This window comes from Pongo abelii, chromosome 23 (assembly GCF_028885655.2).
Source record: "Pongo abelii isolate AG06213 chromosome 23, NHGRI_mPonAbe1-v2.0_pri, whole genome shotgun sequence".
Classification (NCBI taxonomy): domain Eukaryota; kingdom Metazoa; phylum Chordata; class Mammalia; order Primates; family Hominidae; genus Pongo; species Pongo abelii.
In genome coordinates, this window is record NC_085929.1 from 35,621,652 (window position 1) to 35,645,436 (window position 23,785).

The 23,785-nt window shown below is 53.1% G+C and overlaps 1 protein-coding gene and 1 long non-coding RNA gene across 7 annotated transcripts in view; one reads left to right on the top strand and one right to left on the bottom strand.

Moving 5' to 3' along the window:
- Positions 1-4,968: 4,968 nt before the first annotated feature.
- LOC129052607 (uncharacterized) lies at positions 4,969-14,145 on the bottom strand. Its single transcript, XR_008517680.2, has 3 exons — positions 13,637-14,145; positions 11,909-12,070; positions 4,969-6,022 (listed from the first exon to the last, which is right to left on the bottom strand). It is a non-coding gene; the product is annotated as an uncharacterized LOC129052607 (long non-coding RNA).
- EMID1 (EMI domain containing 1) overlaps positions 12,674-23,785 on the top strand; it is a 54,803-nt gene continuing 43,691 nt past the window's right edge. For 2 of the 6 annotated variants that reach the window (XM_054543290.2, XM_054543291.2), the window contains exons 1-3: positions 12,676-12,887; positions 22,209-22,322; positions 22,814-22,917. In XM_054543290.2, the coding sequence (XP_054399265.2) occupies positions 12,787-12,887; positions 22,209-22,322; positions 22,814-22,917 (319 nt within the window). In that variant the 5' untranslated portion in view covers positions 12,676-12,786. Of the gene's footprint in view, positions 12,888-22,208; positions 22,323-22,813; positions 22,918-23,785 lie in introns of all 6 variants that reach the window. The other 4 variants (XM_054543287.2, XM_054543289.2, XM_054543288.2 and 1 more) reach the window with 4 other exon arrangements.

Below are 23,785 nucleotides of genomic sequence, written 5' to 3' on the forward strand. Positions count from 1 at the left end.
ATGACCATCTCATCTGCAAGAATGAGACTGGCCAGGTGCGGTGGCTCATGCCTGTAATCCCAGCACTTTGGGAGGCCAAGGCGGGCAGATCACAAGGTCAGGAGATCAAGACAATCCTGGCCAACACAGTGAAACCCCGTCTCTACTAAAAATACAAAAAAAAAAAAATTAGCCGGGCATGGTGGCGGGCACCTGTAGTCCCAGCTACTTGGGAGGCTGAGGCAGGAGAATGGCGTGAACCTGGGAGGCAGAGCTTGCAGTGAGCCGGGATCGCACCACTGCACTCCAGCCTGGGCGACAGAGCGAGACTCCATCTCGGAAAAAAAAAAAAAAGAATGAGAGTGACTTAGAGCACATAGGAAAAAGCAGGTAAGAAAAGGCATAAAAGGTTTCTCTCTTTAAAATCATTATTTAAAAAAATCAGGAATTCTTGATCATTCATGATGAGTAATAAAGGCTGCACCTAAATGTTTTTTTTTTTTTTTAATTTTATATTATAAAGACAAGGTCTTGCTCTGTCACCCAGGCTGGAGTGCAGTGGTATGATCATGGCTCACTGTCACCTCCAACTACTGGGCTCAAGTGATCCTCCTGCCTCAGTAGCTAGGACTATAGGCCACCATGCCTGGCTCATTTTTAAATTTTTTTAGGGCTGTGGTCTTGCTACATTGCCCAGGCTGGTCTCGAACTCCTGAGCTCAAGCGATCCTCCCATCTCAGCCTCCCAAAGTGCTGGGATTACAGGTGTGAGCCACCACCCCCCTGGCCATTGTTGGCCTTTTAAAATATCTCTCTCTGTAAGTATCCAATCTCAAATTATATTTTCTCCATTGCAAAAATAATTCGTACAAGCATCCCTCCTTACACAGTGATTGATAGTTCTATTATGTAGGCTCAAGTGTTTTAAAAAGAGTTCCACTTATTCTAAAAAGTACTATGAAATAGAAAAACATACTTATCTACTCAGAAGCACAGTCTAGAAGTGGCAGAATGCCTGACACAGAATCTCCTTTCCACTCCTTCACCCAGTACAGACATTGTGAACTGATTACAGCACTCTTCTCCACTAATCTAAAGACTGTCTCTCTAGCCTCTCTATCCCTTTTTGTTCTTCTAAAAGGCAGCTTGTAGGAGTGGATCAGAGCTGGCATCCAGGAGGGTGTGTGTTGGGTGGGGCACGGGGGTGGGGCAGAAATCTCATCTCTGTGCAGGCGCAAAACTAAGACGCCTCCCAGTGGTGGAGCTTTCTAATTGCAGGCACAGTACTTACAGGACCAAAGCAAGACAAAAGGGCAGTAAATGAATGAATAATTCAGTCTAGTCTTCTGTAAATACATCCCTCCTAGAAAAGAGTTTTGAATTTTAACATGAGTTTTCTTTGCTTTAGGGATTTTAAGACTGGCTTATAGAAGCATTTCAGGTGACAGTTGGTAGCAAAGGGCCTTTAGAAAACCTCAGATTCTGATTGGGCATGGTGGCTCATGCCTGTTATCCCAGAACTTTGGGAGGCCGAGGTGGATGGATCACTTGAGGTCAGGAGTTCGTGACCAGCCTGGCAAACTTGGCAAAACCCCGCCTCTACAAAAATACAAAAATTAGCTAGGCATAGTGGTGGGTGCCTGTAATCCCAGATACTCAGGAGGCTGAGGCAGGAGAATCACTTGAACCCAGGAGGCAGAGGTTGCAGTGAGCCGAGATTGCACCACTGCACTCCAGCCTGGGTGACGGAGTGAGACTCCGTCTCAAAAAAAAAGAAAAAAAGAAAAGAAAACCTCAGATTATTTTCCCAATATCCTCTTTGCCAAAGGCTGACCCTTCTTGCTGCTTCTTGCTGTCCCAAGCCTTGCATCCCCAGCCTGCTCAGATTCCTCACTCTGCAGTCTATATGCAACATGCTTTGGATATAACCTGTGTACTATTTCTTGATCAGTCTGTGCCAGGCACTGGGCAAAGAAATCCACGTGCCTCATTTAGATGCTCCTCGTAACAACTTGCGCTGAGACAAGTACCCGATCCCCATTTTCCAGGTGAACACACTGAGGCTCAGAAAGGGGAAGCAATTTGGCCAAGGTTACTCAGTGTCTCGCTCAGGAACAGGCAGGATTGAAACCTTTTCCTGGCCAACCTGGGCCTACAGGCCCCACAACGTTAGCCCTATGTTGGGCCCGTCTTTGACACCAGGCCACCCTTCTCTTGCCAGAGGAGTCCCAGGTCAGCTGTGCCCCTGAGAATGTCCCACCAGGGCTGGGCATAGGCAGCCCAAATGGGCCAAGGGGTGCCTGTCGGGAGGGAAAGGGGACGGTGTAGGGTCCCAGAGCCAATTCTGGACCTGCACTATGCTGGCGACTGCCCTAGGGTTCTGCAGCCAGAGTTTGAATATGGCTGCTGCTAGCTGTGCAACAGTTTTGCCACCCTCCCCGGCCTCCCTTTCCTGTGCCAGATCCCTCCTCTGGGGGCGGCTGTGATAATACGTGCAGTCACATAGATAAAGGCTCGGGGCTGACAAGTGGAAAGCGGGTCAGTGGTCGCCCCTTTATCTCTGTTTCTAACACTGTCTCCTTCTGTGTCTGTGTGTCTCTCCCTGTATTACTGTCTGTTTTTCTGTCTTTCCCTCCCGTGTCTCTCCCTATACTACTGTCTGTCTTTCTGTCTTTCCCTCCCCCTCTCTTCCTTTTCCTCCCTCCGAGGGGTCAAGGGAGGACACAGGACCCAGCCAACTTTGGCTTTGTGAGGCCCCAACTTGCAGACGTAGGGCAGGCCGGGGGTAGGGGGAACCCTGGCTGCCCGCCAGCCCACCTCCTGGGACAGGCCCTTCCCTCAGGTCAGGCCCCTATCTCCCCTACTCACCGCTCTGAATAGCCTCCACTCATGTGTGTCCTGAGCAACTGGGAGCCCTGGGCCATGCCTGCTGAGGACAAGGACACTGGGTCCCTCCTGGGAGAGCATGGAGGGGGTCATCTCCCTTAGGAGCCATCCTCACAGCTTCCCAGGGCTGGGGCTGGGGCTGGGGCCTGATTCAGAGGAACTCCTGAATCAGCCCTGTCACTTGTGGTTCCTCTGCCCCATCTTTCTTCCTGGAGGTGGAAACCTACATGGAAACCTCCACACAGCACTCAGGAGCACTCCCCGGCTGCAGACAACAGCTCCTGGAGCCTGGAATGGCAAGGGCTGCTGTTTTACAACAAACCACACACACACACCACAGACACACACACACACACACACACAGACACACAGACATCTACACAGACACAAACACATATACAGACAGACACACATGCAGGTACACACACACAGACACACAGACACATAGACACACACACACTTCATTTTTAGGGCAAAGGGTGCCTATGCCATGCATACTTTTTGGCGCTAAATTTTTTTCAAACAGCGCAAAGGGATTCATAATGAAAACTAATACCTGAGGCCCAGGTGGGCAGATCACTTGAGGTCAGGATTTGGAGATCAGCCTGGCAACATGGTGAAACCCTGTCTCTACTAAAAATACAAAATTTAGCCCGGCACAGTGGCGTGCCCCTGTAGTCCCAGCTACTCAGGAGGCTGAGGCAGGAGAATCACTTGAACTCGGGAGACAGAGGTTGCAGTGAGCCGAGATTGTGCCACTGCAGTCCAGCCTGGGTGACAGAGCAAGACTTCAACTCAAGAAGAAAGAAAAAAAAACCTAACACCCTCAGTCCCTCAGTTCACCTTCCTGAAGGCAGTCAGTTTCTTGTGAATCCTTCTATAGAAAGTGAATGCATAATTCAAATATTAATATTGATGAGTATATATTCCTGCAATTTTCCCCTAAATGGCAGCATCCTTTACTTACAGCTGTATTAACTTTCTTCATTTAACAGGTGATCTTGGAAACTAGTTCCATACCAAAACACTTAGATCTACCTCATCTTTATGTACATATAATTCACGTGTCAAAAAATTTACCCTTTAATGTGTACAATTCAGTGGTTTTTAGTATAGTCAGAGCTGTGCAACTGTCACCACTACCTGATTGCAGGACACCTTCATCACCCTAAAAAGAAATCCCACACCCATGAGTGGACACCCCCGCATCCCTTGCCCTCAGTCCCTGGCAACCGCTAATCTGTCTTCTGTGTCTATGGATTTGCGTAGTGTGGGTTTCTCTTATACATACAATATATGGCCTTTCATGTCTGGCTTCTTTCACTTAACATAATGTTTCCAAGGTTCCTCCGTGTTGTAGCTTTGTATCAGTGTTTTGTTCCTTTATTTATGGTGAATATTCTATTGTATACATATACTACATTTTGTTTAGCCCCTCTTTCTTTTTAACAGCAATGTAGTATTCCACTGATGGATGTATTTAATTTTTTTATTAGACAGGGTCTCACTCTGTCACCCAGGCTGGAGTGCAGTGGTGCAATCATAGCTCACTGCAGCCCCGACCACCTGGGCTCAAGCAATCCTCCCACCTCAGCCTCCCAAGTAGCTGGGACTACAGGCACGTGCCACCATGCCCAGCTAATTTTTGTATTTTTTGTAGAGATGGGATCTCGCTGCGTTGCCCAGGCTGATATACCTTAATTCACCCGTCTCCTGCAATTGGCGTTTAGGTTGCTTCCAGTCTTTTGCTACTGCAGATAGTGCTGCACTTAATTTCCTTGTGTTCTTTGCAAATATACCTGTAAGAAACTTCCTTGATGTAAAATTTCTGGGTCAAAAGGGTATACATCTTTCAGTTTTATATATTTACCAACTGTGCTCCAAAGAGGGCACACACGAAGGCGACATTTTCCCCATACCCTTGCCAACCCATTTTATCAAAAATGTTAAGTCCTTACCATCAGCTTTGCATTGTGATTTTCATTTGAATTCTTTTTTTTCTCTTTCTCTCTTTTTTTTTTTTTTTAAAGACATGATCTTGCTCAGGTGTGCACCACCACAACCAGCTAATTTTTAAATTTTTTGTAGAGATAGGGGTCTTGCTATCTTGCCCAGGCTGGTCTTGAACTCCTGGTCTCAAGTAATCATCCTCCTATGGCCTGCCAAAGAGCTGGGATCATAGGTGTGAGCCACCACACGTAAGCACATTGCTTTTGTTTTGCGTGAAGCCTTTTCATTCTGAGTTAGTTGTCTGTTCACAACTTTTATTCATTTATCTATTAAGTCATTGATCAAATGTTATTGATTTGTGAAAGCTCTTTATATGTGGAGAAAATTAGCCTTTTTATCTGATTTAGACATTGCAAAAATTTCCACAATTAATCATATTACAGTTGACATTTGAACAATATGGGGATTAAGGCAGTGATCCCCCTCATGCACACTCAAAAATATGCACATAACTTTTGACTCCCCCAAAAACTTTACCACTAACAGCCTACTGCTGACTGGGAGCTTACTGTTCACATAAACAGTCCATTAAGGCTGGGCGCGGTGGCTCACACCTGTAATCCCAGCACTTTGGTAGGCCGAGGCAGGTGGATCACCTGAGGTCGGGAGTTCAAGACCAGCCTGACCAACATGGAGAAACCCTGTCTCTACTAAAAATACAAAATTAGCTGGGTGTGGTAGCACATGCCTGTAATCCCAGCTACTTGGGAGGCTGAGGCAGGAGAATCGCTTGAATCTGGGAGGCAGAAGTTACAGTGAGCCAAGATCACACCATTGCACTCCAGCTGGGGTAACGAGTGAAATTCCATCTCAAAAAAAAAAAAAATTAACACATATTTTGTATGTTATTATATAATGTATTCTCACAATAAAGTAGACTAGAGGAAAGAAAATGTGGGTAGGTGTGGTGGCTCCTGCCTGTAATCCTAGCACTTTGGGAGGCTGAGGTGGAAGGATCACTTGAGTCCAGGAGTTCAAGACCAGCCTGGGCAACACAGCAAGACCCCGTCTCTTAAACATATGAAAAAAAAATTTTAAAAAGCAAATGTTATTAAGAAAATCATAAAGAAGAAAAAATATATTTGCTATTTATTAAGTGGAAGTGGATCATCATAAAGGTCTTCATTCTTGTCTTCATGTGGAGTAGGCTGAGGAGAAGGAGGAAGAGGAAGAGGAGTGAGTGGTCTTGCTGTCTCAGGGGTGACAGGGGCAGAAGAAAATCCACATATAAATGGACCCATCAGTTTAAACCCATGTTGTTCAAGAGTCAGCTGTGTTTTTGTTCTATACAGAAATTGTGGCCTGGCACAGTGGCTCATAACGTAATCCCAGCAGTTGGGGAAGCCGAGGTGGGTGAATCACCTGAGGTCAGGAGTTCAAGACTGGCCTGGCCAACATGGCGAAACCCTGTCTCTACTAAAAATACAAAAATTAGCCAGGCGTGGTCATGCATGTCTGTAATCCCAGCTACTCAGGAGGCTGAGTCAGGAGAATCGCTTGAACCCAGGAGGTGGAGGTTGCAGTGAGCCAAGATTATGCCACTGTACTCCAGTACTCCAACCTGGGTGACAGAGCAAGCCTTTGTCTCAAAAAAAAAAACCAAACAACAACAACAACAAAACAGAAATTGTTATGCACCCAGATGTATCTTGTACAGCTTCTGGAGTTGTATGTGCCCTAGAACTCTTAGAAAGGTTATAAAAAGGGCTCAGCATCTGTGCCTATTTATGATCCATCAGGGGAATCACACAAATCAACAGATGTCCCCAGCCCAGAATGCTGTGAGTGGTGAACCCCAGTAGACACATGACCCAGTGTTGGGGGTGTGAAACATCCCTCTAGAGGTGGAGTGGGGATGATGTCTGAGCTGAGACTGGATGGTGAGCTCAGGCAGGGTGAGTGGGTATTGGCAGGCAGAGGGACAGGGCAGGAAAACCCGCAGACAGATGGAGTGCACAGGGTGGGTTAGGGAACTGAGACATCCCCTAGCCCACCCTGGGTCTGGGGGGTCTGTCCCAGGGTCTGGGGACAGTGGGAGGATAAGCAATCTGGGCCACCTTCAGTTCTCAGCCTGAAGGGGACAGGGAGACTGGAAGGTTTTCCTCTCAGGGTTGCTTGGCTCCATTTGCCTTTGAGAAGATTCTGCAGGACTGAAAGTATCAGAGGAGACAAGAGGCCATCGAGGAGACCGATGCCACATCCCATAAGGGGGCGGAGGCTGGATGGGATGGAGCCAAGGAATGGACACAGGGAAAGAGGACCCAGACTTAGCCCTGCAAGGTGACCGGATGGTGGGGCAGGGACAATCTATAGTCAGGTCCCTCTCTCCCTATATAGCTGTCCATCCACCTAAGACTCCCAGGACCAAGCCTCCGGTTAGGAATCCATTACCCCTGGGCCCAAGGGCTCTGTCTAACGGGGCGGCCCAAGCATGATGTATTCCAGCCCCAGGCAGCCCAGAGCCCACGGGCAGCCATTGCCAGATGCATGGGTGGGCAATGGAGGAAGGACAGGCTCCCCACCCTTGGCATGGGATGGGGGTCTGAGGGAGGCCAGAGTCTGTGAGGTGCTGAGAACGCATGAGGCTCGGGATGGTGGAGGGGTGGTGCCCCGGTCCTGCCCCCTCTGCCAGGCTCCTACGGGAGCTGAGACCAACCACCTAGGATCCTCTTACAAAAGAATCCCTCCTTCTAAGTCTGTCTGTCTCTTTTTCTGTCTCTCTGTCGTTCCCTCTGTCTCCTTCTATGAAAGATGAAGACATCTCTCTAGATCACTTTGTCTCCCTCTCTCTCTGGCCAGCTGGCACACTCTCTTCTTCTGAGAGTCTCTCACTATATCTCTCTGTCTCTGTCTCTGACTTCTCCTCTCTCCCCACCACTCTCATTCTCCTCCTGCTTCTCAGCACCACCACCACCTCCCCATTCATCCTGGAGCTGTCAGGTGGGGTGGGCCCACATGCTCATGACCTGGCAGGTGCCACCTGAGACTGGCAGGGCTGGTGGGCTGCTCCAGGGCCTCTGCTCTGAGGGGCTTCTCTGGTCTGTCCTTCCCTCCTGCCAGATCCATCCAACCACGGGGACTCACAGCTGCCACTTCAGATGCATCCAGCCAGGAGTGGGCTTCACCTCGCTGGGGTGAGAGATGGACAGCTTCCCATACAGAAGGTCTTAGGCCACGTGGCGTTCCTAGGCTGTGGTCACCAAACATTTCCCTCACCAGGCTAGAAGTTCCACTACCAACAATTTAGGGTTTAAATGGCAGGAAGCCCTGTTAACTCCCCTTCCTCCCAACATTAAACATTAAACACATCAGTCATTCACACTCTAGTAGGAATGAGCCTAGAGCTCTTCCCTCTACCCCCTAGTTGGGTGGATGCTGCATATGGAGATATTGTTCATCCATTTTTGCAAGAGGAGATGAAAGAGAAGCAGAGGAAGGGACCTGAGAGAAGGCAAGTAGGGCAGAGGTGGGGTGTCAGAAAGGGGAGGATTTAGGAGAAATTGCCAGAGGAGGGGAAGGGGGAACAAACGTTGCTAAGGAGAAAGCCTCTCATTTGTCCATTCCTGCACAGTCAACAAAGCACAGTTGCAGGAAAGTCCCTGAGTCCTCACATCACCCCCATTTTCCAGATGCAGAAACTGAGGCTCCGAGAGAAGGGACTCCCTAGATCACATAGAACATCCAGGTCTCCTCACTCCAACAAGAGGTGCCCTGTCCTGCCATGCTCGCTTATGTCCGGCCCTGTCATTCTGTTGTCGTCCCCCTGTACCCCCCTCAAACATGCAAAACGGGAGATTCCAGAGGACAGGAAGGCCCTCCCGAGCCCTAATTTATGATTTTCTGACAGCTTCCTTCCTCCCGCTACTCCCTTCCAGCCCCAGTCCCAGCCCTCTGGGGAAGGAATGAGCTGGGTGAATGAGAAGGGCAGCTCCATGGAGCATAAATAACTCGGCTGGGCAGTTGCAGACCGCCCAGGTCTCCCAGCGCCCTGACCCTGGCCCTGCAGGGTGCTCCCATCTCTGAGAGCCAGGGACAGGAGGGCCAAACCCCCTGATCAAAAGTGCAGACAGCAGCCATTGCTCTTGGGCCCTGTCCTTTGTCTGGTCAGCAGCTTTTAAGGCTGTGGCCTTACACGGTCCCTTCCTTCATGGTGTCCAGGCACTGCCTTGGCAATTAGGCCTGGGCCTCTGGGGGCTGCGGCCATGGACTCTGAGGACCCCTCAGGCTGCTTCCTCACCTATGGAACAGGCACGATATGGGAAGAGTGCCTGAGCTCACACGAGCTAGTGTGTGCACAGGGCTGATATGATGGGGCACACCCAAGCTGGAGAGACAGTCCTGTAGGACACAGCGAGAGGAAAAAGTCCCTTAGCTACGGCCCCGAGAGACTTCACAGGGGAAGGAGGCTGCCGCCCAGGTTGTTTGTTAAGAGGATAAAACATTTCCTGTTTGGACTAGGCCAGGGTGGATGCGTCAGTGAATCTGCCCCAGACGGGCTGTGTTTCCCGGATCCCATGGCCTGCCCTGGAAGGGTGTCTGTGTGTGTCCCTGTGTGGTCCATCTGGGTGTGGGTCCAGGTCTGGGTATGTGTCCATACATTCTCTTTGGCCTCATCAGCCCCAAGATGGGACTCCAAATGGGAGCCAAGTTATCTCTTACCCCAAAGAAGCCCCGCTTCAGGGCTCAGCCAGTGGGTGGCAGTGTGGTCTGCTGGGTAAACTCATAGGCAGCTGCCCATCACTCACTAGCCGTGAGCCCCACACCTGGGGACAATAAGGCTGCCTCCCGGGTGGCGGAGAGGATCGCAGCAGACAATACAAGCAAAATGCTTAGCACAGCACCTGGCGCACAGTCAGCGCTGGGGAACGGAAGCTGCTGTCGTTACTGGCGGTTGTGGTCTGGTCTTGGCAGTGGAAAGGACCAGGCCCCGCAGTGGGGAGGCCCTGCCCTCAGGGACAGGCCCTGAGACCTCAAGCCAGCGGCCCCTCTCCTCTCAGTTTCAGCAAACATTGAAACCTCAAATAATCAAAACCCCAGGCCCCCACGGCATTTCCTGCCTTTCCACTCAACTAGGAAAGAGGACCAGAAAGCAGGCTGTCATCCAACAGGAAAGTGAGCCCTTAAACAGGGGCTTCAGCTGTGCCCCAGGGCCACTGAAGGAGAGACCTGAAGTTTTCACACTTTCCCAGAAGCTCAGACTCTTGAGCCAGAGGGACCTTAAAAGTCCTATGTGGGAGGTTTGCTTGAGGCCAGGAGTTCGAGACCAGCCTGAGCAACAGAGCAAGACCCCGTGTCTACAAAAAATATCAAAAATGAGCCAGATGTGCTGTCATACACCTGTAGTCCTAGCTAATCAGGAGGCTAAGGCAGGAGAATCACTTGAGCCCAGGAGGTTGAAGTTGCAGTGAGCCGAAATCGCGCCACTGCACTCCAGCCTGGGTGACAGTGTGAGACCCTGACTCAAAAAAAAAAAAGAAGGTCCTGTGGCTTGTTTTTTCAGGCAAAGAAATGAAGCTCAGAGAGGGGAAGTGACTTGTGTCGGGTCACACAGCTCCCAGAGGTTGCTCTGGAATTGACACCCTGGCCTATGGGTCACAGGGCCTGTGGGGTGGTAACCATCAGGTCACACAGCCACAAGTTCTGTCTATAGTGATAAATAAATACCCTGGACCCGGGAATCCCAGCCTCAGCAAGGACAGGCCCCTCTCTGATATGAAAATGTTGATAACAGCTTTTACCAGGAGAGTCTCTTGCTGGGGAAATTCTGCAGCGGCCTGAGTCTGCCACAAGTTTGATGGCATTGGTTAAGAAACGTGGATGCCATTAATCGCAGGAGCATCTCAGACATGTTGCAAACAGACGTAGCAGTGCCGCCTCATTCTGCAGCACCCATCTGACACGCTAGACACCTCTCAGTCCCTCCAAGGCATTATCCAGTGCTTCTCCTTCCTCAACAGCTGCGTGTTAAACAGCTGCATGTTTGAGCTTCCTAAACAGCTCAAAGCATCCCGTGGGGTGATGGTTTTTTATCTGGGCCCCTTGATTGGGGTTTCAGACAGGCCTGGCATCCTCTTGGGGGCATGGCTCCTCAGGAGTGACGAATTATCCAGGGTGTTAAGTCATTGATCTAGCTGTGTCAAAAACAAGGGCTAACCAGAGAGGTACGAAGCTGCATTTCTTGGAGGTCAGAGAGATGGCACAGGAGATGCGCCAAAATTTCACGTGAAAGGGAGGGCAACAGCTCCCCAAGGGGGCAACATTGGCACCATGGTGATGTCGCTGGAGGGAGAGGGAGCCCTTGGGGGACTATGTGAAGTAGGGGAGAGTGGGTGACAGGCCATTACCATGATATCTCAGTCCTTCCCACACTCCTGTAAGGAATGTACAACTGTCCTCCCTGCAAAAGAAACACTGAGGCTCCAAGAGGGGCAAGACTTGCCTGAGCTAACTGGAGCAGAAGTAGCAGAGGCAGGGTTTGAACCCAGCTCTCACTACCTGTCTCTTGGGACAGGGCATCAGCTTTCTCTATGTGGACACACTGGTGATGGATCCCCCGTCCTGCCTGCCTGCCTATGGTGGCCTATGCTGCCTGCCCCTGGTGAGTCCAGGAGGGGCAATCCAGTGACTGGCAGATCCTTTCTGGGGAGTGTTTCTAGAAGGGACCGTGGGTCTGGACAAGCCATAACAGGAAGGAGCCAAGCTGGGCAAGGGCTTCCCCAGCCCAGGCCTAACTACTGCCCATCAATCCAGGCAGAAGGCGGGGTTAGAGACTGCCCTGGGAGATTGGGGGTCTGGGTGCCCTCTGATGAGAGCTCTGGTCCCTCCCTATAAACGTACACTCCTATCACAGACACACATATGCACATAAATCCACATCAAGCATGCACACACATCCACCATACACACATACGACACACACATGCACCCCTGCACACACACACTACGATTCCATATACCTTTGTGGGATGCAGAGCCATTCCTCCAGAAGCCCATCCATGTACCCCAGATGAAGAAACCACACCACCAATTCTTACCTTGTTACATATGGTGAAATCAAGGCATAGACCAAAGTGCTGTGGTTAAGAGCTGATACTCTCCGAAGTCAGGCGATCTGTGTGCAAATCCTGGCTCTGCCAAACCCCTGCCACGGTGCTTTAGGTAAATGACAGCTCCTCTCTGTGGCTCAGTTTCTCCACCTGTAAAATGAGAATAAGAACAGACTCTGCACTTATGGGGTCAGCCCAGATCTCCTCCTAGGGAGACTGTGAGTGCCTGGGCCTCAGTTTTCTCTTCTGTAAAATGGGGATATTGTGCCCAGTTCGAGCAGAGTGGCTTGAAGAGTCACTGAGATAGGATGTGAAGTGGCCGCGGTGAGGTGCCCAGTACACGTGGCGCGCACTGCTCAGGAAGCTTTCCTTGGAGGGCTGGATCCCGCAAAGGTGTCGAAAAAGGATGAGTCCCCGATATCATTCGCTCAGGTGGGTGAGGTGGGTTCGGGTCCCGGCTGCGTCTGGGACCGTGGCCCGGGCCTCAGTTTCCCAGTCTACAGCCCGTGGGAGGACACCTAGGAGCTGGCACCCCGCCCCCAAAAGGGCCCCGCGGCGCAGGGCATGGGGCTCAGGTGGACACCTGGCGGGCCTCCTGGCGGGGGCGCCCTGGCCGCCCGGGCCCCTCCGGGCTCCTTCCGGGTTGGCAGCGGCGGCGCAGGGGGCGGGGGGCCGCGCAGAGGGGCCGGGCGAGGCCGGGAGCGCGAGCCCCCGCCCCCGCCCGCCTCCTGCCCGCCCTACGGCCGCGGAGCTGGAAACCGGGCTCCGCGCGTCCGGGGCGGCTGGCGGCGCGGGCAGGCAGGCGGGGAGGACAGGCTGGGGGCGGCGACCGCGAGGGGCCGCGCGCGGAGGGCGCCTGGTGCAGCATGGGCGGCCCGCGGGCTTGGGCGCTGCTCTGCCTCGGGCTCCTGCTCCCGGGAGGCGGCGCTGCGTGGAGCATCGGGGCAGCTCCGTTCTCCGGACGCAGGTAAGAGCTCCCGGCGCCTTTGCACCCCGCTGGCCGGGGGTCCCGGCGCGCACACGCCCCCACCTCCAGGAAGGGCCGGGATTGGGAGGGCGATCCAGTCCCCAGCCCGGGTGAGGGCAGGGACACGGCCATCCCGCGGTCCGGCTGAGGCTCCCGCGAGTGCGGGGTCCCCTACTCCATGTGTCGGAGCTGGCTGCCTCCCCTACTCCCTCCCTTTCAACCCAGGAGCCCGAGAGGAGAGGGAAGGGGCGCAACGAGGGCGAAGCCCTGGCCCTTCTGTCCCCCTGTCCCTAAGGCCCCTCCCCCTGCACTTGGGAAAGGCCTATGACACCCCCTAGCCGACTCTTCGTGGACCCTCTCTCCCCTTTTCCCTGTTCCTGTTTTTTTGTTTTGTTTTTTGTTTGTTTGTTTTGTACCCAGGCTATTTATCTCCCTCGGAGGAGGGACTGGGGTGGTCTCACAGCCCAGTGGGTCAGTGCCAGAGATTCCCCAGGGACCTGGCATTTCGGACAGAGAAAAGAGAGAGCACGGTTTTCCTTCTGCTCTCCTAGCGGCCGGGAACCTCCTCCCTGCTGGCCTTTACGGAGGAGCTCCCAGAACCTGACATGGTGGGACCCATTATTATATATAGTGTCCTCATCAATCCTTCAAGGACCGAATGAGGTAGAGAAAACTGTCCCCATTCAACGGTTAAACAAACTGAGACCCTAGGGAATTGGCATCATCTTTTAGACTCATGGGCTACTCACTGAAGAGCTGGGTTGCAAATCTGCCCTTCTCTTCTTGATGACAGTGTTTGAACCTGCCCTGGCCATTGTCCTGGCTGCAGCTCCAGCCAGGGTCCCCTCCTAAAGGCCAGCCGCTGTTGTCCAAGGCAGACAATGTGGAGTAGCCAGGCCTCTCCAGGCCTTTTCATCCCACTCAAAGGCCTGCGCGGCCCCCACCCCCTACGGCCTCAATTCTTTAATTCTTTTCAGAAATTCTCCTTTCCCAGTGGTCAGGGGCCAGCATGCCCCTGCTGGGCTAGCAAGAGCGGTTGACATGGGCAGGGCTGGAGGATGGAGGTGGTTGAAGCATCAGAGGCCAGAAGGGCAGTTGTCTGAGACAGGGGTGGAGGTGTGGCAGATGTTACAGCCACCGCCTATTGTGTGCAGACAACAGTTAGCCTCAGTTGGCCCCATTACCTGCATTCATCAGCTCCAGAATCTTCCCAGTTGCTTGGAGGTACGCTTTTTATGATTCTGTTTCATAGAGGAGGAAGATGAGGCTCAGAGAGGGAACATGACCTGCCCAGAGCATGGATGTGAGCCTCCAGGATCCCAGATGCTAAGAGGACAGAGACTATGAACTCAGAAATCCCACTGTTAGGCTCAGGATGACAGTGGCGACAGCTTAAGGCCCAGACTGCCCTGCAGCCAGTTCAAGGCAGGGCTTCCCAGCCTGGGCTCCTCACCTCCCAGGGTCTCCTGGGTGGGAGCAGGATGGTGGCTATAACCAGGTATCTGGTGGTCACTGGGGACTGTCACTCCATGTGTTGACAGAAGCCTATCACAGTAGCCTGAGCATCCCAAAAGCCCTGTGGGCAACGCTATTGCACCCATTGTACAGATAAGGAGGCTGAGGCCTACATCCCATTACTGGGTATATACCCAAAGGACTATAAATCATACTGCTATAAAGATACGTGCACACGTATGTTTATTGCAGCACTATTCACAATAGCAAAGACTTGGAACCAACCCAAATGTCCAACAATAATAGACTGGATTAAGAAAATGTGGCACATATACACCATGGAATACTATGCAGCCGTAAAAAATGATGAGTTCATGTACTTTGTAGGGACGTGGATGAAATTGGAAATCATCATTCTCAGTAAACTATCGTAAGGACAAAAAACCAAACACCGCATGTTCTCACTCATAGATGGGAATTCAACAATGAGAACACATGGACACAGGAAGGGGAACATCACACTCTGGGGACTGTTGTGGGGTGGGGGGAGGGGGGAGGGATAGCATTGGGAGATATACCTAATGCTAAATGACGAGTTACTGGGTGCAGCACACCAGCATGGCACATGTATACATATGTAACTAACCTGCACATTGTGCACATGTACCCTAAAACTTCAAGTATAATAATAATAAAAAAAAAAAAAAGGAGTCTGAGGCCTACAGAGGAAAAGTGGCACCTCAATCCAGACCAGTCAATTTCCAAATCCAGTGGCTTTTTCTACCCAGCAGCCTTCCTGGAAGAGGGAAAGAGGTTGTCGGCTTGGGGGCACCAGGAAAGGTTTGTAGTCGTGATTAGGAGTTAGGGGCTCCAGCCTTGGACAGAATGGAGACAGAATTCCTTGCGTTACAGGCTTGATGTGTGACCTCAAGTGGGTCACTTCCTGGCCATGGGTCTCAGTTTTGCTCTCAGTTTCCTTCTTTCCTCGTGGGAAGGACCAGCACTGGGCCTCACCTGCAGTGGTTCCTGCTATCAATCATGTCACATAGGGGTAGGGACCTGGAGCTTGAGGAGTCTGTGGGCTACCAGGACCTCCACTTGTGGCCCCATCCCCACGTCACTGGAGACAGCCTGGGGATGTCATGCCCTGTCAGCCTTCCTGCCACCCACACCCCAGCACCCCAGGCACCCCTTGGCAGCCAAGGGACCAGATGCAGAAAAGAGGCTTTGTCCTGGAGAGGGGGTGGCCTGGGAAGGCATCCAGGGGGCCGCCCCTTGCCCCAGGAATGTGGTGACACTTGGAGACCCCCGGAACCAGGGTGCCCAAGGGCTATGCAGAGCTGCCTTGGCTTGCCCCTGCCCCTGGGGCTGCTTCCTGCCCCGCTGAGGTCCTTCTAAGCCTGGATTCCGCTTCCTTTAACCACTCATCTCAGCGTTTCAGCTGAGGGTTCAAGCCTTCACCAGCCCAGATCTCTCGCCCCTGCAGCACCAGCTTCCTTCCGGCAAACCCTAGGATCAGGGAGAATGGAGGGCTCTAAAATGGAGGGGATCTGCCCCAAGCTCTCTCTAGGGGGCTCCAATCCCAGTTGATGCCCACAGGGGTGACCTGGGTAGGTGCTTTCTCTTGGAGCCTCAGTTTTCCCCTCTGTAAAATGCAGAACCTGATAATCCCTATTCCAAGGGGAAGACCTTGTGAAGAAGGTACTGTGCTGGTGTCCCCAATCCCCAGGGAAGCCCCTGGACCACAGCTGCTGGGTGTGGGGCACGTGTCTGGGCCTGAGCCCCTCAGTCCAGGAACAGGAAAGAACAATAGCTATTAGCACTGTGCTAAGGTCTTTGAGTGAAAATTCCCCCGCTGGAGGAAATTCTGCTGTCCCCATTTGCAGATGGACAAAATGAGGTCCAGAGAGGGTCAGGGCCTTGTCCAAGGTCACCGATGTAGGAAGCAGCAGAGCCAGGGCTGGAACTTCGCCCCCACTGCAGGGCTCTGGCTCTCATCATACCACCCCCGCCCGCCCGGTCCTTTCTTCTTTTCATCACAGCCCTTGGCCCTGGGCCCGCTTGGCTGCCTCCTGCAATTAGCCCCTATCACTGTTCCGGATCGCAGCCCTGGGCCCTACAGAGACAAAGTCCCCTGGGCCCCTCGTGGCAGGGGGTGGAGTGTGGGTGTAGGTGGGGGGCCCTTGTGGGGGTGGCCGGTGCCAGGCTGAGCTGGTCTGGCCTGTTTCTCCCCTCCTGGAGGCCTCTGGGGGCCTGGAGGTCCTGAGTGGGCAGAAGTGTTGGGCCCAGGAGGGAAGTGCCACCTCTTCCCAGCCCCTGCCCTTACCTGCCCCACTGCCCAGCCTCACCCAGCACTTGGGCAGCTTATCAATGACCACACCCCAGGGAAGGAAGCCCCCAGGGGCTGCAGGGATGGAGCACATTGGGATGGGTCCCTTCATCTGTGGAAACCTCGGGTCCCAGCTCCTCTGCCCGGAGCTGCTGCCTGTTCTCCATCATTCAGTCATTTAACAAACATCGCTGAGCGTCCTCAGGCTGAGCCCTACACAAACTTGGTCCCAGCTCATGCCCTCCTCCAACACCTGCCTGAGTGAGTAAAGCCCAGGGCTATTGTGAGTGGCTAATGGGTGATGCCCAACTCCTGCGTGGGCCTGAGGGCTGAGACCCAAAGGATGAATAAGAGTTGGCTGGAGCAAGAGGGAGGGGCTTTCCAGGCAGAGAGATCTTCATATGCTAAGATCAGAGGTGGGAGAAGGGGCTGCATGAGTGTGCAGGAGAGGCGAGCAGAATAAAAAGTGAAGGGCAGCACTTGCAGGGCTATAGGGAGTCATGGTGGGCTGCGGACTCCACAGTGGGTGGTGGCAACATTAAGTCTGCACTTTAGAAAGAGCCTCCTGCTACCCCTGTAAGGTGGATAGAGGCGCAGGAGGGTGGCAGGGCCAGGCTGGGACCCTGTGGAGGAGCTCGGGCTGATGCTAGGAGTCCTGGGGCTGGGGTCCTCAAGGTGGGGGATGGGGTAATTATTAGTGATCCCCAGGTGGAGGGGGCAAGGGACTAAACTTGAACTCCACCTGGCATGAGTGTCCTCTCCTGTCCAAAAGGTCTGCCTAGCCGGCCACCAGCTCCATGTCTCCTAAGGAAAGGATTCAAGCACAGTCCAGATTGTGGCAACCAGGCAGGGACCCACATGGCAAATTTTTTTTTTTTTTTTTTTTGAGACGGAGTTTCGCTGCTGTTGCCCAGGCTGGAGTGCAATGGCATGATCTTGGCTGACCGCAACCTCTGCCTCCTGGGTTCAAGCGATTCTCCTGCCTAGTTATACAGGCATGCGCCACCATGCCTGGCTAATTTTGTATTTTTAGTAGAGACGGGGTTTCTCCATGTTGGTCAGGCTGGTCTCAAACTCCCGACCTCAGGTGATCCGCCCGCCTCAGCCTCCCAAAGTGTTGGAATTACAGGTGTGAGCCACTGCACCCGGCCAAGAATTTTTTTAAGAGACAAGGTGTCACTCTGTTGCCCAGGCTGTAGTGCAGTGGCATGATTATAGCTCATTGCAGCCTCAAACTCCTGAGCTGAAGCGATCCTCTCACCTCAGCCTCCCAAATAGCTGCGACTACAGGCACGCACCAATGGTGGAGATTTTAATTAAGGAAGAAGAAGGAAAAATACTGTTTTTTTTTCTCTAGCTCCGCGCTGGTAAAAAGAAGGACAGCTCTGGCCATTGTGGACCATCACAGGCCCACCTCTACCTGCCTAGTCTGGGGGCTGGGCATGTGAGGGCTGTTGTCCACGTGTGTGTGTGAGGGCAGATGGCTCTGTGCGTGCCTGTATAGATATGTGTGAGAAGATGGCCAACAGTGCCTTGCTGGGCCTGCCTTCACCTGTTTGTGTACGTGTGAGAAGTGTGTGTGTGTGTGTACACATGTGCCTGCGTGTGCATGGGTGTACATGAATGAGAGCACTGTGGGGCCCTGTGTGGACATGCCCAGAGATCACAACTTCAGCCTATCTGCGTCCATGCGAGAGGGCATGTGTGTGTGTGTGCGCGTGTGCAGGTGTGTCAGTGTGTGTGCAAGTGTGAACGCATTTGCAGGGAGAAGGTTTGACTGTGACTGTGTGCCCCTCTGGGCCTGCTTTGGTCTGTCTATGTGCATGTGACAGAGCCGATGACTGTGTATATGTGAATGTGTGAGGGCACAGAGCCCTGTATCTGCAGGTATGGACTTGTGTGCAGGGAGGACAGTCATTTCTGTGATTAAGTGTCCTGCTGGATTTGCCTTAGCCTGTCTGTGTGCGTTTGTGTGCATGTATGTAGCTGTGTGTTTATGTGGATCTGTGTGTGCACATGGAGGCCCGTGTGTCCATGCATTGTGTATACATATGCCTATGTGTGTCTGTGTGCACATGCTCACTGCAGTGCGTATTTGCCCTGTGTGCCTGTGTGTGCATGTGTGTGTGTATGTGTCTGTGTGTTTGTGTGGATCTGTGTGCATGTGCATGAACACGTGTGTCCATGCATTGTGTGTACATATGCCTATGTGTGTCTGTGTGCACGTGCTCACTGCCATGCATATTTGCCCCTGTGTGCCTGTGTGTGCATATGTGTGTGTGCATTTGCGTGTGCAGGCACTGTGTGTTTGCGAGCATCTGCTCACTGGCATAGTGTATTCATTCTGTGTCCAGGGGCCCTTTCCTGTCTCCAGAGCTTCCGACTGTCCTCTGCCCAGATTGTCCTCTTCCTCCCTCCCTCCTTCACTCACGAAGCCCCTGGGCCAGCCTGGTGAGTGTCACATAGGCTCCAAGGAGCCTCTGAACCCCCTTAACCTGTACACCAAGTTTTATGCATATTTCTGGAGAGGAGCCATGATTCACAGCAATTTTCTAAAGGGGCTTATGCCCCCACTCTCCATATTCAACCCTAACAGGTTCAAAACCACACCTCTGGTTTTTTTTTGTTTTGAGACAGAGTTTCGCTCTGCCGCCCAGGCTGGAGTGCAGTGGCACGATCTGGGCTCACTGCAACCTCTGCCTCCCGGGTTCAAATGATTCTCCTGCTTCAGCCTCCTAAGTAGCTGGGATTACAGGCGCACACCACCACGCCCAGCTAATTTTTGTATTTTTAGTAGAGACGAGGTTTTGCCATGTTGCCCAGGCTGGTCTCGAACTCCTGATCTTCAAGTGATCCACCTGCCTTGGCCTGCCAAAGTGCTGGGATTACAGATGTAAGCCACTGCACCCGACCTTTTTTTTTTAATTAAAAAAATTTTTTTTATAGAGATGGGGTTCTCACCATGTTGCCCAGGCTGGTCTTGAACTCTTGGCCTCAAGCGATCCTCCTTGCCTCAGCCTCCAAAAGGGCTGAAATCTTCACCTACTCATTAGGAGAAACACTTCTAGCCTAGGGTTGAGAGTGCAAGCTCTGGAGCCAGAGGGACTTGAGTTCCAACCCTGACTGTGCCGCCTATCATGGGTGCCTGGGGCACGTCCTGGACCCCAGAGTCTCATTCTTCCCATCTGTAAAGTGGCTTTTTTTTTTTTTTTGATACGGAGTCTCACTCTGTTACCCAGGCTGGAATGCAATGGTGCGATCTCAGCTCACTGCCACCTCCGCCTCCCAGATTCAAGCAATTCTCCTTCCTCAGCCTCCTGAGTAGCTGGGATTACAGGCTCCCACCATCACACCTGGCTAATTTTTTGTGATTTTAGTAGAGACAGGGTTTCACCATGTTGCCCAGGCTGGTCTCGAACTCCTGACCTCAGGTGATCCACCCATCTCGGCCTGCCAAAGTGGTGGGATTACAGGCATGAGCCACCGTGCCCGGACTGAAGTGGCTTTTTAATAGAGTGTGAGAATTTAACTGAGCGAACACGTGGAAGGCTCTGGGCACAGCTCCTGGCGTGCAGCAAGCATGATAAACATAGCTACTGTTCGTGTAGTAGACAGAGCAGATGGAAAGCCCTCCTTGCTCCCATCGTGGCAGTTTGAGAAAAGTGTCATTTTTTTCTCACTTTATATGCACATATCTGTACATGTGCACGCATGTAGAAATAGTTGACGTTCTGTCTCTCTCTTAATGTAATAGAAATGCAATCACTGTATATCCGTTGGTCTTTGTCTGCTTTTTTTCTCCCGGTAAATAGGTGTGATAGCTGGGTCTCAGGTCAGCATGCGGAGACCTCGGGCTTTGTCACAGCATCTGGTTTCCCGTGTCTGGTGGCTGCATAGCTATTTAGGCTGTTCCCAGTTTTGTGCCATTTCTGATGGTGCCATGGCAGGCACCTGTCACCTCTGCATGGGATGGCTGGCCAAGGGCTCTGTTGAGCTTCTCCTGCTTCATGGGCCAAACTCAACCATCCCTTCTCCCAGCCTTCCCACCTGCAGGACCATACCTAGGTTGTTTTGTCTTCCAGCACTGATTCTGGTGTGGCACAGAAAGATGAAGGGAATTCCACAGGGCCCTAAATTGAATTAGTTGCCTGGTCCTGGCCCAGGAGTTTCTCCTTCTGGTGGTCTGGGGTGGGGGCAGGGCTGCAGCGAGTGGGGGCCGCACTGTGGTGGGCATGGGAGTCTCTGTGATGGCTGGGACATTCCAGGTGCTCAGCAGCCCTCAGCCCTGCACAGGGTCACGGGCCCTGTGCTTTTTGCAGTGGCTGGGGAAGGAGGGATGGTTTCAGGTGACCCTTCTCAGCCTGGGTCCCCCACCCCTCCCAGACTTTCTTCCTGCCCTCAAGCCTGGGGTCAGCAGGTTCCCAGGCCGGGGTGTTCACAGAGCCACAGACCGTGGCTCAAGGAGATGAGGAGAAGATGGGAGCTGAGGCTCTGGGATGGAGTCAGAGGCTGGGCTAGGCCATCCACATTGCTGGGTTCAAATCTGGCTCCTCCATGCACCATCTGTGACATAAGCAGTTGTCTTCACCTCCCCAAGCCTCAGTTTCCCCTCTGTAAAAACAGGGTGGGGGTACCTTCCTCACCATTAGAGGATAGTGTAAATACCCTTTGCATACAATAAGTGCTCAATATGTGCAGTGCACTCTGATTATTAGTTGGTGTTTGGAGAAGTCAGTCCTCTGGGCTTGGGGCATTGATTACACATCCCAGCCGTCCCACGGAGGGGACATGGGAATGAGTGAGACAGGGCCTCTCCTTTTGCATGCTGGCAGAGGGGGCAGGCACAAATTGGTAGCTTAATTCATCGTGACAGGTGTGCAGATGCTGCGGGAGCCAGGGCAGGGCACCATCAGAACTGCTCGGGTCAGGGTGAAGATGGGAAAGGATGGAGGGAATAGGCCATGTCACATCCGGGCTTTGAGGGTAGGAGGTGCCACGGGGAGAAGCGGAGGAAGGGCACTCCAGGCAGAGGGCCCAGCACCAGCAAAAGCCTGGGGCAGGTGTGGGTACAGGAGATCCTGAGGGTTGGGGAGTTGGGTAGGCAAGGCAAGGATGTAGGCAGGTTTCCATTCTGTGACACTCCCTCTAGGGAGGGACCGAGGGGCAGATGGAGAGGCCACTCACTGTAGTTGTCCAGGCAAGAGCCAGGCAGTGATGATGGCCTGGATGGGTCAAAGTTGGAGAGGAGAGAAGTTGGGGAGGGAGAACTCAGGGGAAGATGGCCCGCTTCCATCTTTCCCCTGCCATTCATTCCTCAAGACCTACCGAGAGCTCTCTGCACAGCCCCACCCCCAGGGCCATGACATTCACCCCTCAGCCACAGAGACTCCCACCAGCCATTTGGGCCCAAATGACTTTACAAGCTCAGGGGTTCTCGCTTCCTGGGGATTCGGGGCTCTTGAAGAGAACACAGACGTCCTCACCCATCCTCCTGGAGTCCCCGGTACCTGAGTTTCCTCTCTTTGGGTCTGTTTCAGGAACTGGTGCTCCTATGTGGTGACCCGCACCATCTCATGCCATGTGCAGAATGGCACCTACCTTCAGCGAGTGCTGCAGAACTGCCCCTGGCCCATGAGCTGTCCGGGGAGCAGGTAAATGAGGTGGAGAAGGAGCTGATGGCATTCCAGGTGGAGGCCCAGTTTGGGCAAAGGCCTGATTGGAGGACTGCATGGGGAGTGTGGGGGAAGACTGGACCCCAGGGTGGGCGGAGCAAAGGCAGCATCAGCCGACACCATTCTCAGCCTATCCCCTGTGCTGTTGAAGCACCCTGGAGGGCTTCCTGAGGGAGGGATACACCATTTGCCTGCATTCCTTTACTCAGTGAGTATTCACTGCTGGGCTCAGGCTAGCCCAGCCTGCAGGGTCTTCCTGTCCAGCTGGTATCCAATCTCCGATCCCTGTGGCAAGGTGGTGGGGGGATGGAAGGGCTGAATCCCAAAATGCAGGAGGAGAGAGCCTCCAAAGGGATCTGGAGGCAGCAGAGGATCCTGGAAGCTCTGGGTTTGTCCCCATGGGTGTCCAAGGCAGTGGGAGAGGTCGTGGAGGACCCTGTCTCAGCTGGGCCACCTGGGGACTCTTTCAGCTACAGAACTGTGGTGAGACCCACATACAAGGTGATGTACAAGATAGTGACCGCCCGTGAGTGGAGGTGCTGCCCTGGGCACTCGGGAGTGAGCTGCGAGGAAGGTAGGACTGCCCGGCCGGCTCCCGGAGCCCCGCGACAGCAGGCCAGGTGCCTCCCTGCAGGTGCATGGAGCCGTGAACTGTTACTCAGTCATGCACAGTACCGTGCCTGCTAGGGCCAGCTGCACAGAGCCTGGTTCAGACACAGTCAGTGCTTGTTGTCCCCCCTGCCCCCCACGGTGACCGCTTGCCTCTTGGGAGACTCTCAGGACCCCCAGAAGAATATTATACATGCTGCATAGCTCACATTTTAAGTCATGCCATCATAAGTCTTTCCTCCACACTCGGGGAAACCCATCCAGACATTTCTGTATGACACAATAACAGACATTACAGGGAAACAAAGAACCATTTTAGTCAGTTCATGGGTCAGAGAGGTAAGAATGGTTTTACCTATCCTGCAGATGAGGAAACCGAGGCTCAGGAAGGGGAGGGGCACACACCTCTGTCTGTCTGCCAGGCTGCACTCCCCGCCCCCCGCCCCTGGGCTCCAGGGATGGGAGGGCTCGGCTGGGCCCTTGTGTGCAGAGCGTGTTCCAGGCTCAGGGACTTCTCTCACCCGACCTGGCTTCACTGTGTGTACCTCTGGGTGGCTCAGGGCTAAGCACCCTGCAGGGGCACAGAGGAGGCAGCCTGGGCCTCCCAGGAGCCTGGCCACACTCTCCCCTGCAGAACCCTCTCCTCTCCTCCAGGCACCTGCCCCTCTGCTGAGTAGCCCAGGCCTCTCCCTTCCTCACCGCCTGGCTGAACCCATGAGCAGCAGATTTTTGGACACCAAGAGCTGTGTTTCCAAGCATGGCGCTAAAGAGGATGGGCTGGCCCAGAACCATCCTGAGAACCAGGCTCAGAGACAGCTCAAGGGACAGAAGCA